Source organism: Papaver somniferum, chromosome 7 (genome assembly GCF_003573695.1).
Source record: "Papaver somniferum cultivar HN1 chromosome 7, ASM357369v1, whole genome shotgun sequence".
Lineage (NCBI taxonomy): Eukaryota > Viridiplantae > Streptophyta > Magnoliopsida > Ranunculales > Papaveraceae > Papaver > Papaver somniferum.
This window is the reverse complement of record NC_039364.1, coordinates 33,310,304-33,326,450: the sequence shown is the minus strand read 5'-3', so window position 1 is coordinate 33,326,450 and position 16,147 is coordinate 33,310,304. Positions and strand designations below refer to the sequence as shown.

General features: G+C 35.5%; 1 protein-coding gene across 1 annotated transcript; it reads right to left on the bottom strand.

Annotated features, from left to right (window-relative positions):
- Nucleotides 1-1,531: 1,531 nt before the first annotated feature.
- Nucleotides 1,532-5,240, bottom strand: LOC113296922 (probable serine/threonine-protein kinase WNK6). Its single transcript, XM_026545287.1, has 8 exons — nucleotides 5,051-5,240; nucleotides 4,704-4,854; nucleotides 4,560-4,597; nucleotides 4,202-4,429; nucleotides 3,886-4,106; nucleotides 3,088-3,245; nucleotides 2,587-3,016; nucleotides 1,532-2,481 (listed from the first exon to the last, which is right to left on the bottom strand). The coding sequence occupies exons 2-8, from the start codon at nucleotides 4,797-4,799 to the stop codon at nucleotides 1,715-1,717; spliced, it is 1,938 nt and encodes a 645-aa protein (XP_026401072.1). The 5' UTR covers nucleotides 4,800-4,854; nucleotides 5,051-5,240; the 3' UTR covers nucleotides 1,532-1,714.
- Between the last annotated feature and the right edge of the window lie 10,907 nt (nucleotides 5,241-16,147).

The following is a 16,147-nucleotide window of genomic DNA, read 5'->3' as shown; positions in this document are numbered from 1 at the left end:
CGCCTTTCCTTCTGTGGTGCAAGGAACTAGCTTATTTCCTTTTTTTGGTAAGAGGGACTGCTTTGAGGGACGCCTTTCCTTTTTTGATGCAAGGGACTGTGTCGATGGACGCCAGTTACAAGGGACTGTATCAATGCACACATCGGTTTGGCCATCCCTGTTTACAATAAACAAACTAGCAAGTCAGAACTCATGAAGCTGTTTACGTCATTACGTGGATAAACAAACTAGCAAGCAGAATACATGAAGCTGTTTAGGTGAATAAACAAATCGAGATCACACCATAGGTGGGACAAAAGACACCATCAAACACCCATCCAGGGCTTCACAAAAACTGCACCCCTCCAGTGGGGAAGGGGTACAACTGGCAACTCAGAATATATGAACCATCTCTAACAGGTAATTACCGAACAAAACGAATGAGACAAGAAATAACTTACTCAAGCTTCAACACGTCATCCTCCGGTATATAAGAAAGAACAATCCGATGAATTTCCTTGCCTGGTATCATTGCCCAAAGGCAATATATAAAAGCTTTGTGACCGACCGCAAAGGATATTGGTTCATTGGTGGGCACTATAACACTCATCTGCTAACAGAGAAAAGAAAGGCACAACAACTTTAAAGGAAACCAGAGAAGTACCAAAAAAATTTATAAAAGTACCCAAAAAAGAAAAGAAAAGAGAATGTACCTTGCGAGATGAGATATTTACTCGAGAGGCAATGCTTATTTTGCTGTTGGATAAGCAAATATTCAGTAAATTCAATTCACGAGAAAGTTTTTTTTTTCCCTTAACAGTTTATGCAATCGTTTGGCAGATAGTCTAATGGAACAAATAAACGTTGCTCGAGCATCATAAGGCCCCTTTGGAGTGATCGGTGGTTTAGAATCTGGTTCCAACAGTGGCAGCATGTTATCCATTTTTCCTACAGATAAATTATCCATTGTACCTACAGAATCCGATACATTTGTCAGAAACCAAGACAGGGAGTTTCAGTTCCTAACGGAAAAAAAATAACATCACCTATAATCATCAGCATATATTCATAACAGTTACGAGTAATCTTGAACGTACAATAATTACTAAACAGAGAAAATAAAAACCCTAACCTGAAACGGCGATAGACAAGCGCTTCTTCCCGATACAATACAAGGGGAGACAATACTGAAGTTTCCCTGTTTCCAAAAACTATTACATGGGCTCGTGTCGCGGCCCAACGACCCCATCCTCGCTCCGGTTACATATTTGGGCGTGTTCTACATTTTCTTGTTAATCACAAACGCCATTAAAGCTCCATTGTTGTACACCTTGTTGAGGCGTTTTTTTTGTGAATCTCAAGCTTAAATAACTAATAACAAGAGGTATTCATTTTTACAGAAACTTTGTTTAAGAATATGACTTGTAAAAAGAAAAAGAAAAAAAAACACATTTTGATCGATCCCCTCCAATTAGGAGGGGAGGAATGTGCACCCTGTTTTGGGCTCTGCAACACAGGCCAAAAGTAATAGATGATCCTTGCTATCTTAAAATATGAGGAAACAAGAGGGAAGAAATAACAACTTCTGCTACTTCCACTCTTTAAAGATGGATTTATAGACATGAGAAGAAATGTGAATACTTCACCAAGTAAATGTGTTCTCTCCCATAAGAGAACAGAGATTTGTACAGATTGAAAGGGAGTAAAAAGAAGTTGAAAACTATGAAACTTAAGACTAGTAACCTGTAACCATCTTCTTTTGTGATACCCGGTTTTTAAGCATCATGATAGCTTCATCCCTTTTCCTTGAGATTTCCTCCATAGCTTGCTTGTACTGTAACTCAATCATCTCCAACGCCAGTCTAGTCTCTTCATCCACACCAGTTTCGTCATTATCATTTACAGAAGAACCGTTACTCACATCGACAGAAGAATTTTTGACACCTGCTTCAACTTCAGATAGGTTGTCTATAACTATTCCATCATTAACTTCACACCCATTGTACTCCATGAATCCTAAATCGGCACAAGCACATGTATTGATGTTATAGTTATCGTAGTTTCCTTCAGAAGATGTTCCAGAAACCATCGACATATCAGAATCTCGGTCTTCTACAGCAGCTTTATTTCTCGTCCCATAATCAGCATGTGCTATAATCTCGTCAACCTTTTTTGTGCCAGAAGCTTCATGACTGGCAATAGAATCAACACTTGGAGCATGACTGGATATGTTTGTGGCTTCGAATTTGTTGTAGAAAGATCCAAAAGAGCTATCTTTTTGCTTGGGCTCCGCCAATTGTGAGAACTGATTTGCATTCCTAGTTACCAGGTGATCAATTGGAACACAAGGTTTCCAGTTTGGTATCAAGTTCAGTATCGACACATCAATCAACTCTGCGATGAACAGGACATTCTGAGCTGCCAGCTCTAGGTGCACAACCATTTCACTTGCAACTGAAAGGGCTGTATCGCTTTTGAGGAAAAACATGAAATGTATACGCTCTGCAAGTAAAAAATGAAGGGTATTGTAAGTTTGTACTTACAAATCTAACATTCTGAGAGTAGATTAAGATACTAAACATAAACAAAAAATAGTTAGTTGATTACCTTTTTTATCAGCAATCTTTAAGTTTAATGATACAGAATTTTCATCGAATCTTTCCCCTTGTAACCTGAATTCATTGCCTCTTATTACCCTTCGGACCTCAAGAGACATAAGATGGGATCCACCGGAAAATCTATTCTGGAGAATAGTGATGACAGCCTCATCAACAGAATCAAGATCCATGGCGGAAACCTGCCTTGTAATAGTTCGGTCTTCCGATATCACGCATTGTTCTGCATAGGTTTCCTTTTCGGCTGTCACACCACCAGATAACTGTACAGGGCAATAAGCAGCACAATCTTCTAATTGGAGAAAAGGGTCGTTCAAAAGTTCCTTAGCTGGCAATCTTTCAGCTACTGGGCCTAAACACTTCTCTATAAACTGCTTTGTTTGTGGGTCTTTAACCTTTGAAAGGGCGGCTGGCATGATTCGCTGTAAAATAATTAAGATATATGAGCTCCATAAAGGAAAATAAGAAAATGACTAGGTACCTTAAGCCTTACATTTACGACTTTCTTATATATCTGAGCATAGTTTGCGCATTCGCTATAAGGGTATTCAGAGGTGATCATCTCTAGCATGCACATGCCAAAAGAGTATATATCAGCCAATTCATTGTAATCCTCATCGTAGAGTTCAGGTGCCATAAACTCTGGAGTACCTATAAAGCTCAAACCAGACACACAATCAATAAGCATAAGGATGCGATGCAAAAATATGTAATTTGGCATAAAAACCAAATAAAAAACGAAGAAGGAAGCGAAACCAGAATTTGGATGGACGCATGTGCTCTTTCACATAAATAAAACAAATATTGACTCTATTATATCTTTTTTTCACACTCATATAATACTGACGAATCACTTGCACAAACACATGACAACTAGCGCAAAACCATATTTATCGCCAAAAGCTTTTCCTTTGAACTCATTATTACCAGTTTTTTACTTCAAACGAATTAACAATATAGGAGTAATATCCCCAAAAAATAACTTTGTATTCCTCCCTTCTTATCCTTAGTTCAAATCCTAGCATGCTTGTCTTTACAAAAGCTCGATACTGAATTAATATAAATATGCTTCAACAACATTTTGAAATGCTTTAAGCAACTTAGCTACGAGTTCCGCATCAACCAATGTAGTGTTCAGAAATGCACTTCTTTGGCACATTGGTCCGGCTAGTAAACCAGATTCTCAATGTTCAAGCCACATTTTAGTCGCCATTTCTCCTGGTTAAGCTTACAATGCATCAACTAAAACCTACGAATTCAAACAGCAAACAGGAAAGGAAATATTTTATACCGAGAATGCTTTGTTGACTAGCTTGTTCCATGACAGTGGCTAAGCCCAGGTCCCCAATTTTAACTTGGCCGTGATTACCATTGATAAAGATGTTATCACACTTCAAGTCCCTATGTATGATAGGAGGATTGTGACTATGAAGGTAGGTCAACCCCTTCAGTATCTGTCTTGCCCATCCTTTCACGGCCTTCATGTCAACCTTCTTGTGTTTAATGCGGTATCTAAAACCAAATTAGTTTTAGAGACCAACAACATTCAAAACAAAGAAGTAAAGTAGTATCACCCAAAACAGAGAGAGTATGGAGAATTAACTTACTGTCTCAAGCTACCCGAGGTAAACAATTCAGTAATTATGTTAACCGTCTTCTTTTCATGATCTACCCAAGAGTTGTAGAGTTTGATTATGTTATTATCTTTCACAGTTTTTAAGATATTTACTTCAGCATACAGCCTTTCCAAATCCTGATCACTGTGAATAACTTCACCAATCCTAACTTGATTCCAAGCCACTTCAATTCCATCAACTTCATCGAATCCCTTGTAACTATACCAATATAAATAACAATAACGCTCAATCATACAAATCAAAAATACCAGAATATCACATGTTCAACAAAGATAATTTTGAACAATAAATTATTATTTAAAGAATAAAAAAGGAAAAGAAAACATACACTGTTTTGAAAGCTCCTCTACCAAGAATCTCTCTATACTGCTCAGCTCAAAATTAGAAACGAAAATGAATTCAATAAAATTCTAACAAAAACACTTAAACAAACACATCAAAAATATCAATTTCATGATACGAAAATGTTTACCCTAATATAACGACCAGAAGGATCTGTTTCAACAACATCAGGATCAGGAGGATCATCACGATTGTCTTCATCAATTGATTCAGTCAAATCCATCATTCAAAGAGGAATAAGGAGAACTCGACGAGCTATAAATAGCTCGAACGAGCCTTCTCTGAAAATATAAAAAAAAAAATGCCCTAATCAACAAGCCTTCTTCACCCAAAAAAATTCAACTGTAAAACCGCAAATGTTGATTTATAATAATCGAAACCCTATAATTTACTAAAATAATCCAATTCCAAACACAAAACAGAAAACCTAAATAACGAAAAGAATGAGGAGGAGACAGAGATGTTTGTTTTACTTACCTTGGAACAGAAATCGGTTTGTTTCGGAACTGTTTTGGAATTGAACCAGGAATTATGCAGTGATTAAACCTATGCAACAGGCATGGAAAACGGAGAGCATATACAGGTGTTTGTTAGGTGGTTGCAACTTTCTTACGCGCGTCTTGAGTAACAGCGAAGCATAAAAGAGTCCTTCTCTATCTCTCTAAATTCTGGAATGTCTAGAAACTAAAAGCAGTCTCAGCTGTCCTGTCCTATGTTTATCCCTTGCACGGCTACAACGCCCTGCTAAAGGGAGCAATCGGCGTTTGTAAACGTTGATATTAACAAAGATGGACCTCCTGGCAGACTTAACCCCCTGGGCCGGGATTCTTCTTTGCTCCCACTCTGTTTTAGCTTTTTTTAGTTCACAATCAACCACCGGTAAATATAAAATGACATTTACTCGATTCATTTAATTAAAACAAGTTTTTATTTATCAAGTATTTGGCAAGTATCAGTACAACCATTCATATATTTAATGGTTGGTAGTAATGTCGCTAGATCAAAAATATTCACGAGCAAAAAAATATCTGGAGAAGGAGGACCTATTTGAATTTCCTTAACTACCTAGATTATAATCTAGATCAGTCCTTTCGAAAAGGAGAATTTATTTGAGTATGCATGGGGATTAAAAGTTGAAACCTCGACCCCAACCTTCAATTTGGAAGGAAGGAAGGAAGGAAGGACGGTAGGAATCTACTGTCCTAGTCACTTGTTTCTCGAAAAAAAAAATTCTATTAGGAACGTAACTTATAAATTTAAAAAGTAATAAAATAGGAGTTGAATCACTAAATTTGGGAAAATTTAGATCTAATGAGTGGTAATATAGAGTTGAATCTCTTACCTCCACAAACTCAGACAAAGTTTTTACTAATAATTTTAAAACAACAACATTACCATCACTGGTCATTTATTATATGCTCTTTGGTCATTTTGTTCATTCTCTTATGTGAACTAAAAGGCCCAATTTTTTTTATTTATACAAGTTTTATTCCTTTCAATCAACAACTTTTTTTAAATTCGTTATTAGTAGAAAAAGATAAGTTGGTTGCTTAGTTGACTCGTTGCAGGTTTCCATACGAGGTGAACTTTCTTTCATATGTATATGCCCCATATTGAATGAACCGAGGCTACCAGCTGATCAAACCCTGTCGGCTAAATTCATAAGATGGGTGGGAAAATTGAAAGTCAAGTGACTTTATACATCTACCTGATATTTGACCATCTACTTACCCTACACATTTATCCGCTCCACGCTCTTTTTTCTCCCGATGCAACTCGGAAATACTTTCAATACCTGTTTTATTCCTTCAATATAAAAGTTTCCCCAAATCAAATCTTCAGTTAAATTCAACCTCAAACTGAAATTAACTATCATTATTCATTTGGTGTTCATCAATAACATTGTTTCACTATTGGCCGGAACCCTAATTGATTATTTGATGAATGTGAATGAGAAAATTAAAATTTTAGATGATTAAAAACAAAAATAATTAAACCATAATTAATAATGTTTGGATTTGTTGATTATATAAAATGAGTGTTGTTGTTCAATAAAAAAAAAATCGCAAAAGAGGCAGGTATCGACATTTCATTAATAATTCAGATATAAAATAAAGACCATTACAAGAGTCATTACAGATCACATCATTTAAAAAAACATCACAAATCAATACACCAATGTCATGTTTACTCCACAAATACTGATTATAGGATTCTACCTTTATCACCAATTCTACCATTCCATAGCTCCAAGAACAAGGTAACATGACTAGGTTAAATGGTCTTATCTGTTTTGTTTGAAACAAAAACAAACTACACATAGCTGCAGATTACAGAGGTGTAGGGATCATCAAATGATCCAACCATTTCTCGGGGGTTTTTAACAAATTGTGATTGAATAAACTAACTAAGCTAAAGTGACATGGAATTACTGGATCGGTTGGACTCAGTGAAGAAAAGTCTGAATCGGTCTGAATTTGCATCTGAGTTGGAGTCTTAATGTCTGATTTTGTTATTGGTGTCTGCTGCTGCGGTCTTGGTGTCTGTTGCTGCTTTTATAATTGCCATGATCTGAGTTGTTGCCAGAACTCTTGCTTTTGTTACTTATATTGATGAATACTACTAAAGATATAAATCCTTTACTGTGAACTGATTCAACTTTTGAGAATCAAAACAATTTTTCAAAACCCACAGCAAAAACCCAAAAGAAAATCTAAACAATAGAGATGAACTCTTGAGAACAACCGGTATAAGTCAAGCAAATACCTAAGAAAGAAGGATCAAATCTAAAAACTAGAAGTAATCCACAGAGTAGCAGACCTAGTATTTGGAGAACAGTAAAATCTAAATCAGGTAAGAAATAAGATTAACAGGGAATAGATAAAGACAGGACAGAAAGGAGATTCTGTAGGAGAAGATTTGGCGAAGATCGAGAACCGACCGGAGCAGCGATGCTTTTAGGGTTTTTGAGTCCCTCTTATTTTATGAAAGACAAAGAGACATGGTTTTTGAAATATCAATTATTGTTCTCCAAAATAATTGATATTTTATTGATATTTTAAGGTTGTTTTTCAATAATAATTATTGATACTTTATCAAAATTTCTAAAGTAAGAATGATGATCGTAATCATGATTATTTACTTGATGATCATTATTACTTGTGTAAAGAGTTGTTTGATCATCAGATTGAAAAATATTATATTTGGTGAAAAGACGAGGTATACCATCAATTATTTTGATTTTAACCTATACAAACAAACCTTTTATAATCTTTTCAATCTTATAAAGATTAAAGATTAACCAGCAGGGTGATAATCTAAGTTCAGCTTAAGAACATATCAGAAGATATGCCAAAATATTGGTTAATATATAAGTGTATTTACTTTATTTATAATTATTATACTAAATTATAATGTGGAAAGATAAAGTAAAATCACATGATACGCAAGATTTTGTTAACTAGAAAAACTGTTTGGAAGAAAACCTCAGGGACCTGGTTCAATTTTGAATACTCTCATAATTAATCTGGTGCGCAACTTCCTAAATTCAACCTCGTGTAGTTAAAACCAAATAAAACACCCATAGTGACTCAGTTTCCTCAATATCTTTGCTCCTATAACCAATTTATCCAACCACGAGAATCCCTCAATAGAGTCCGCTGTCTATAGTTGTTTCACTGTTGTGAAGACTTCTGCAATCCAATCCTTTAAGACTTCTAAACAGTAAAGAACTAACATGTTTGTTAACCATTTGTACTAATTACAATACCAAAGATATATAATGATTAAGTTTAGTCAAGGTTCTTCCATTTAAGATCTACGATACCAAGATAAAACAAGAAAATCACAGATTCAAAACTCCTTGATAAGATCAATCAAGATTTACGATTACCGAAGTAACCCACTTGATTACAAGCCTTGCGTTTGAAGCTTGTTGATTAACAAGTTTTATGTTTATCAAAGATAAACTACTTGTTTGTCCCAGACTATCAAGTTAAGCAGATAATGGCACTAGAAACAAAATATCAAAGTCTTCAATCTTCTTATTTTTCAAAAGTAACAACATGCACTTGATTTCACCAGTGATTTGTCTCACAAATCTGCTATAGTCTGGTTTAAGAAGTTCTTGGCTGGTCTTGTTTTATATGAGAAAGACCAATTGACAAAGCGGGGGTATCACAACCACACCCAATATTTCGCTTAGCAAAGAGAATCAACTAGACACTCAGATTCAATCTTAAGAAAAGTATATCCAAGAGTTATATCTCAATTTCCCAATTTAATCTGCAATCAAACAAATAGGAATTTGCGAGCCCGATTGAATATAAGAAATAACTTGGACGGTATCAAAGACCAATATCCAAGCGTCAATCAATTTAATCAACAACCAAAGGTTGAATTCACAATTGATTGAACTTACGCACAACCTGTGATATTTCAATTATATAAACAAATATAATGTGAAAAAGAAATAACACAAACACCTGAAATTTTGTTAACGAGGAAACCTCAAATACAGAAAAACCCCGGGACCTAGTCCAGATTTGAACACCATGTCGTATTAAGCCGCTACAGACACTAGCCTACTCCAAGTTAACTTCAGACTGGAATGTAGTTGAGCCCTAACCAATCTCACACTGATCAAGGTACAGTCGCATTCCTTACGCCTCTAGAACCACGTCGGATTCTGCACACTTGATTCCCTAGCTGATCTCACCCACAACTAAGAGTTGCTACAATCCAAAGTCGAAGACTTGATAAACCAATCTGTCTCACACAGAAAAGTCTATTGAATAGATAAATTTGTCTCCCACAGATATACCTATGAGTTTTGTTCTGTCTTTTGATAAATCAACAGGAACCAATTGATACATCGGACTTATATTCCTGAAAAACATCCTAGTAATATCAATCACCTCACAATAATCTTAATTGTATGGTAGCAAAACAAGATATTGTGGAATCACAAACGATGAGAGGAGGATGTTTGTGGCTAATTTTTATCTTGCCTATCGGAGATTAAATCTCGAGAAAATCTTAGAGAAGATAATACTCAATCACGATAGAAAATAGCAAGATCAGAACACGCAACTACAGAGAAAATAGTTGGGTCTGGCTTCACAATCCCAATGAAGTCTTCAAGTCGTTAACCAACTGGGTTTTGGAAAAACCTAAGGTTAAAGGAGAATCGACTCTAGTCGCAACTAGTATCACACATGAGGTGCGGGGATTAGGTTTCCCAGTTGCTAGAGTTCTCCCTTATATAGTCTTCAAATCAGGGTTTGCAATCAATATTACCTTGGTAACAAAGCATTCAATATTCACTGTTAGATGTAAACCTGATTAGACTCAAGCTAATATCTTTCAACCGTTAGATCGAACTTAGCTTGTTACACACAAATGAAAAGTGACTTCATTTAGATATGAGTAACCGTACCTAAACGCGTGTACCTTGCTGGCTCAACAATAGTTAACCGAAGTTAGCCATATGAACACTTTCAATCAACCATATTCATTTTAACCATAACTAGTTCAAATGACTCAAATGAAAGTAGTTATAGAGTTGTTTAATTGTTTACATTCTTATAGAAGTATACAAGACACAATTGAAGCAAAATCGATTTTGATTCACTCGAATCAATTCATGAACATTATAGCCATGATTTGCAAAAGATTGCATTCCTTAATATATAAATGTATTAGTTCATGAACAAACCGATTTTAGAACATAACCTACTCAAGTATGCAAACGGGGACGCATACCTAAGTAGCCGGACTTAGTTTGGGTTCGCCAGTATGTGAACAAGTATGCATACCTTCCAAACTCAGTTGAATTTCCGGAACTTGAACCTCACGCTAGTATGCATACCGGTATGCATACTAAGTTCCCGGACTTTCATTAACCAACCAGTGCGCATACGGGTATGCATATTATGGTTCCCGGACTCGGAATAACTTGCAACAGTTAGCATACAGGTATGCATACTGTGCTATATCCAATCATGGTTAATTGTTCTAAACTCCCATTTCAATCATTGAAACATTCTTGAAAGACGACAATAGATGTCTCACACAAACTATTAGCTTCAAAGCAATTTTCAAGTGATAGAATGATCAATACGAAATATTCCGAGTCTACATCAAATGACTGTCTCACACAAATCATGTAAGATGTTACAAGGCGATTTTCACATGATCATCTTTTGACTTTCGTCAAGAATATAAGATGAACTTGGTTAAAGCGAAAGCTTACCAACATATATTTCGAGAAATATGTGAGTGATTTAACTCAGCACGAAATATCAAACGTGTATAATCGAAGTCTGTATAGCTATACGACTTTTGTCTCAAATAGGAGATAGAGTATATAGACTTTTGAGTGATAGATGAATTCAAGTCTCCACATACCTTTTGTTGATGAAATTCCAAAAGCTTCCCTTAGTAGTTCTTCGTCTTCAATCGATGAACGTCGTGAAGTCTAATGCTCAACTACACCTACTACCCTAATCCGAGACTTAGCTATAAGTAGACTAGAAATCAAGACTTATAGTTTTGACAACTAAACTTGAAAAACAAGCTTGAGATAGCAACGCTTGCGAGTTCGGCCGAGCAGTTCTCTAACAATCTCCCCCTTTGTCAATTTTGGTGACAAAACTATCAATACATATGGATTACAAAATAGATAGACTTTGTAGCTTCTTATCCAAATGCTTGATTTCCTTGGTTCTTCAACATTACTTGAAATCTTCGTCACTTCCAAGAACTCCAGTGATTCTGAACGTGTTCAACTCAACATCATAGTTGTTGAAGATCCGTATCTATAACAATATATAAAAAGAAGATGTTTTCTAATTGTTATACACGTCATAGTATTATTACACAACATCAAATTCCAATTGTATCACAACTTTGACAACAATACTATGGTGATATGTATCACTCCATCTTAGTCAATACTTCATCTCACATGAAAACCACTCCCCCTTACATAATGATCCGTAAACCATATGTATTTGTAGTGTGAACTACACATTAATTCTCCCCTTTTTGTCAATATAAATTGGCAAAGGTACGAAAAGTAGTGGGATCATAATGAAATTCTCATAGATACTCTTCATGACTAGAAGAAAACATATCAACTTTGTTTAGATGCAATCATATTGTCGAAACTAAATGCATTCATTAAGGAGTTAATATAGATACAAGAAAACTCCTACAATATTCCACAGCCGCACTCCCCACAAATATTTGACAATTAAGCACAAGTTTAAATAAGAACTCCCCCCCCCCCTTCCATAAAATGTCATCCCCGAAAGAACAACAAGAGCGACCTTACTTTTGCAAGAAAAGAAGGATTTCTTTAGACATTGACAAATCACATGAAACATGAATTTTTATCCAGAAAACTCAATTAAATTAACCACAAGAGAACCCATGATTAATTTAATCGAAAATGCTCAACATAAGAGAACTTACGGAGCCGCACAGTACTTTCACATAGAAGTGGATCAGGGAAAGATCAATACTGCGGAATATTCAAAGATTCATTCTATTCTTCATCAATATTTGCATAAAGACAAATAATAGACTTAATCTTTGTAATCAAAAGTTCATCTTATCTTTCATCAATATTTGCATAATGACATAATAGGCTTAACTTTTGACATAAATTTAGTTGGACTTCTCATGGATTTAACACATTTAGCAGTTTAATTGAAGGATAAAATCATTCAAGGCTAAAATACCATTAAATTCATTACAACCATTAAGAATAATAGTTTAACAAGTTCGACATAAGAAGTTCATCAAAAGACAATAAAGACAAAATGAAGAAACTTAACTATGCATGATTGTGATTGTATTTCTCAAAAATCTTAAAGACAGGTTCAGTCAGTTCAGGATGAACTCCAAAAACATAGTTCAGTTGTTCCCGCAAGCACTCAATTCTTTCATGAAGATGAGTAGTTTCAGGATTGGAGGGTTTCTTCATTTTGTTGATGTCTGTCTGAGATAGAGGAGTAGCATGACCAATGCAGGTACCAACAGGAGGGACTCCAAAGTGATTGCAGAATCTGCTAATGAGACATGGAAACCCAAGATTTTTCTTTTGTGAATCCATATGAATGATTTGACGGATAATCAGGCCACAAAAATCAATCTCTTCACCAGAGACAAGATAACAAATCATCTCGGCAAGGGTCCTGCTCCCCATATTCTTATCAAGCGTGCTTGGAATCAAATTTGCAACAGCAAATTTTCTAAAAACTTTCAAATGAAAGCTTATGTTGTTGACAGACAACTTGCTGCCAGACCAAGATTCACTCCTATTTAGTAATATTTCGGATAGTTGTCTCTGAGATGATCAGGTTGAGGAATGACAAAAGAGCGATCAAGTGATAGATTTAGCAAATATACAATCACGCTACGATTTACCTAAAATGATGTCCCACCAACAATTGTTTTAAAACAACAATTGGTCTTGTTGGCTTCATGCCGGTTAGCATAAAATGGACAAGTCATCTCAGGATGAGACGAGCCCAGACCATCATGAATATAACCCCATTTATATTCTTGAACATTTCGATCATAAACTCTTTATGTAATGAAATTACCTTTAAGAAACTTGACATATTTGTTCCTAGCAATCATACTAGTAAAGCTAATTCGAAGGGCTGGATCATATACAATAGGGTTGGAGAGCATCTATACCAACATCATCATCATCAAATTCATCATCACTATCCACAGTTCTTCTACTTGAGCTATCACCACTGTTATACTTCCTTTTAGACATGCTGATATAGGAAAGAGCAAATAAATAACTCTAGTTGTTTGAGAACTTACTTGGATAACGAACTGTTGCAAATTGTGAAGTTCCGAAACGATGACCAACACAAAATCCGTTCTTAACACATAGCATAAAAGATTCTCCTGATTTCAATGGAACAAACTAAACACACAATCGTTAAGAAACGAGGGAGCTATATGATGGTATCCGAACCTTGAGTTTTTCTTTTTCGTTCTCGAACTGTTGAAAAATAGAGGTGAAAAGAACGAATAGAGTTATTTATCTTTTTATGTGTCAAACGGTGGTACATGAACCGGCTAAGAAGGTTCTGGAACACGGTTCAAACACATAACGGTTACGAGTTCAGAGTACGTGAACCAAAAGTGTGAGACAAGGACTCGTTTGTTTTGTGCTATATCATATTTTGATTTAAACAAAATACGAAAAAGATATTTGAGGCAAAACACAACAGATCTCTCATGAGAAACTCTTTGAAAGCTCATAATACAAAATAGCCTTGCATAACATGAAACCAAGAGAGAGCTTCTTTCCAACTACTATTGCATCTTGCAGTATTGAGGAATACCCAAGGAACTGTTGTTACAAGTTTTTCAAAGAACTTTAAAGAGACACAAGAGAATTTGTGTTCCTGATTTCTTCGTTTATAACTTGTAACACACAGTCTCTGCAGATAATGTTCAGTACTACACAGGGAAACCCTTTTGATAAAAAGAGGCATCCTGACTTTCTCACAAAAGAGGGCAATAACATTTCAATCATAAACTCTTTCTGTAATGAAATTACCTTTAAGAAACTTGACATATTTGTTCCTAGCAATCAAACTAGTAAAGCTAATTCGAAGGGCTGGATCATATACAATAGGGTTGGAGAGCATCTATACCAACATCATCATCATCAAATTCATCATCACTATCCACAGTTCTTCTACTTGAGCTATCACCACTGTTATACTTCTTTTTAGACATGCTGATATAGTAAAAAGCAAATAAATAACTCCAGTTATTTGAGAACTTACTTGGATAACGAACTATTGCAAATTGTGAAGTTCCGAAACGATGACCAACACAAAATCCGTTCTTAAAACATAGCATAAAAGCTTCTCCTGATTTCAATGGAACAAACTAAACACACAATCGTTAAGAAACGAGGGAGCTAGATGATGGTATCCGAACCTTGAGTTTTTCTTTTCGTTCTCGAACTGTTGAGAAAAAGAGGTGAAAAGAACGAATAGAGTTATTTCTATTTTTATGTGTCAAACGGTGGTACATGAACTGGCTAAGAAGGTTCTGGAACACGGTTCAAACACATAACGGTTACGAGTTCAGAGTACGTGAACCAAAAGTGTGCAGACAAGGACTCGTTTGTTTTGCGCTACATCATATTTTGATTTAAACAAAACACGAAAAAGAGATTTGAGGCATAACACAACAGATCTCTCATGAGAAACTCTTTGAAAGCTCATAATACAAAATAGCCTTGCACAACATGAAACCAAGAGAGAGCTTCTTTCCAACTACTCTTGCATCTTGCAGTATTGAGGAATACCCAAGGAACTGTTGTTACAAGTTTTTCAAAGAACTTTAAAGAGACACAAGAGAATTTGTGTTCCTGATTTCTTCGTTTATAACTTGTAACACACAGTCTCTGCAGATAATGTTCAGTACTACACAGGGAAACCCTTTTGATAAAAAGAGGCATCCTGACTTTCTCACAAAATAGGGAAATAACATTTCGATCATAAACTCTTTCTGTAATGAAATTACCTTTAAGAAACTTGACATATTTGTTCCTAGCAATCAGACTAGTAAAGCTAATTCGAAGGGTTGGATCATATACAATAGGGTTGGAGAGCATCTATACGAACATCATCATCATTAAATTCATCATCACTATCCACAGTTCTTCTACTTGATCTACCACCACTGTTATACTTCCTTTTAGACATGCCGATATAGGAAATAGCAAATAAATAACTCTAGATATTTGAGAACTTACTTGGATAACGAACTGTTGCAAATGGTGAAAGTTCCGAAACGATGACCAACACAAAATCCGTTCTTAACACATAACATAAAAGCTTCTCCTGATTTCAATGGAACAAACTAAACACACAATCGTTCTCGAACTGTTGAGAAGAAGTGGTGAAAAGAACGAAGAGAGTTATTCCTCTTTTTATGTGTCAAACGGTGGTACATGAACCGGCTAAGAAGGTTCTGGAACACGGTTCAAACACATAACGGTTACGAGTTCAGAGTATGTGAACCAAACGTGTGCAGACAAGGACTCGTTTGTTTTGCACTACATCATATTTTGATTTAAACAAAATACGAAAAAGAGATTTGAGGAAAACACACAACAAATATCTCATGAGAAACTCTTTGAGAGTTCATAAGACAAAATATCCTTGCACACTATGAAACCAAAAGAGAGATTCTTTCCAAATACTCTTGCATCTTGCAGTATTGAGGAATACCCAAGGAACTGTTGTTACAAGTTTTTCAAAGAACTTTAGAGAGACATAAGAGAATTTGTGTTAATGATTTCTTCGTTTATAACTTGTAACACACAGTCTCTGCAGATAATGTTCAGTACTACACAGGGAAACCCTTTTAATAAGAAGAGGCATCCTGACTTTCTCACAAAAGTGGGCAATACCATTATCTTGAGAAAGTGTATCAGGGTTTGATTGATAAACATAATCCAATTCGGAGATGAAACTGAAAAATGGATGAGGTTTAGATACTTCTGGTATTATTTCCAGTTTG

Excerpts from the sequence above, each read along its gene's own strand:
- LOC113296922 (XM_026545287.1), bottom strand. The coding sequence starts at position 4,799 with ATGATGGATTTGACTGAATCAATTGATGAAGACAATCGTGATGATCCT. Across the intron at positions 4,430-4,559 it reads AGAGGAGCTTTCAAAACAGT|TTACAAGGGATTCGATGAAG; the intron begins GTATGTTTTCTT and ends ATATTGGTATAG. Across the intron at positions 3,246-3,885 it reads TAGTCAACAAAGCATTCTCG|GTACTCCAGAGTTTATGGCA; the intron begins GTATAAAATATT and ends TGAGCTTTATAG.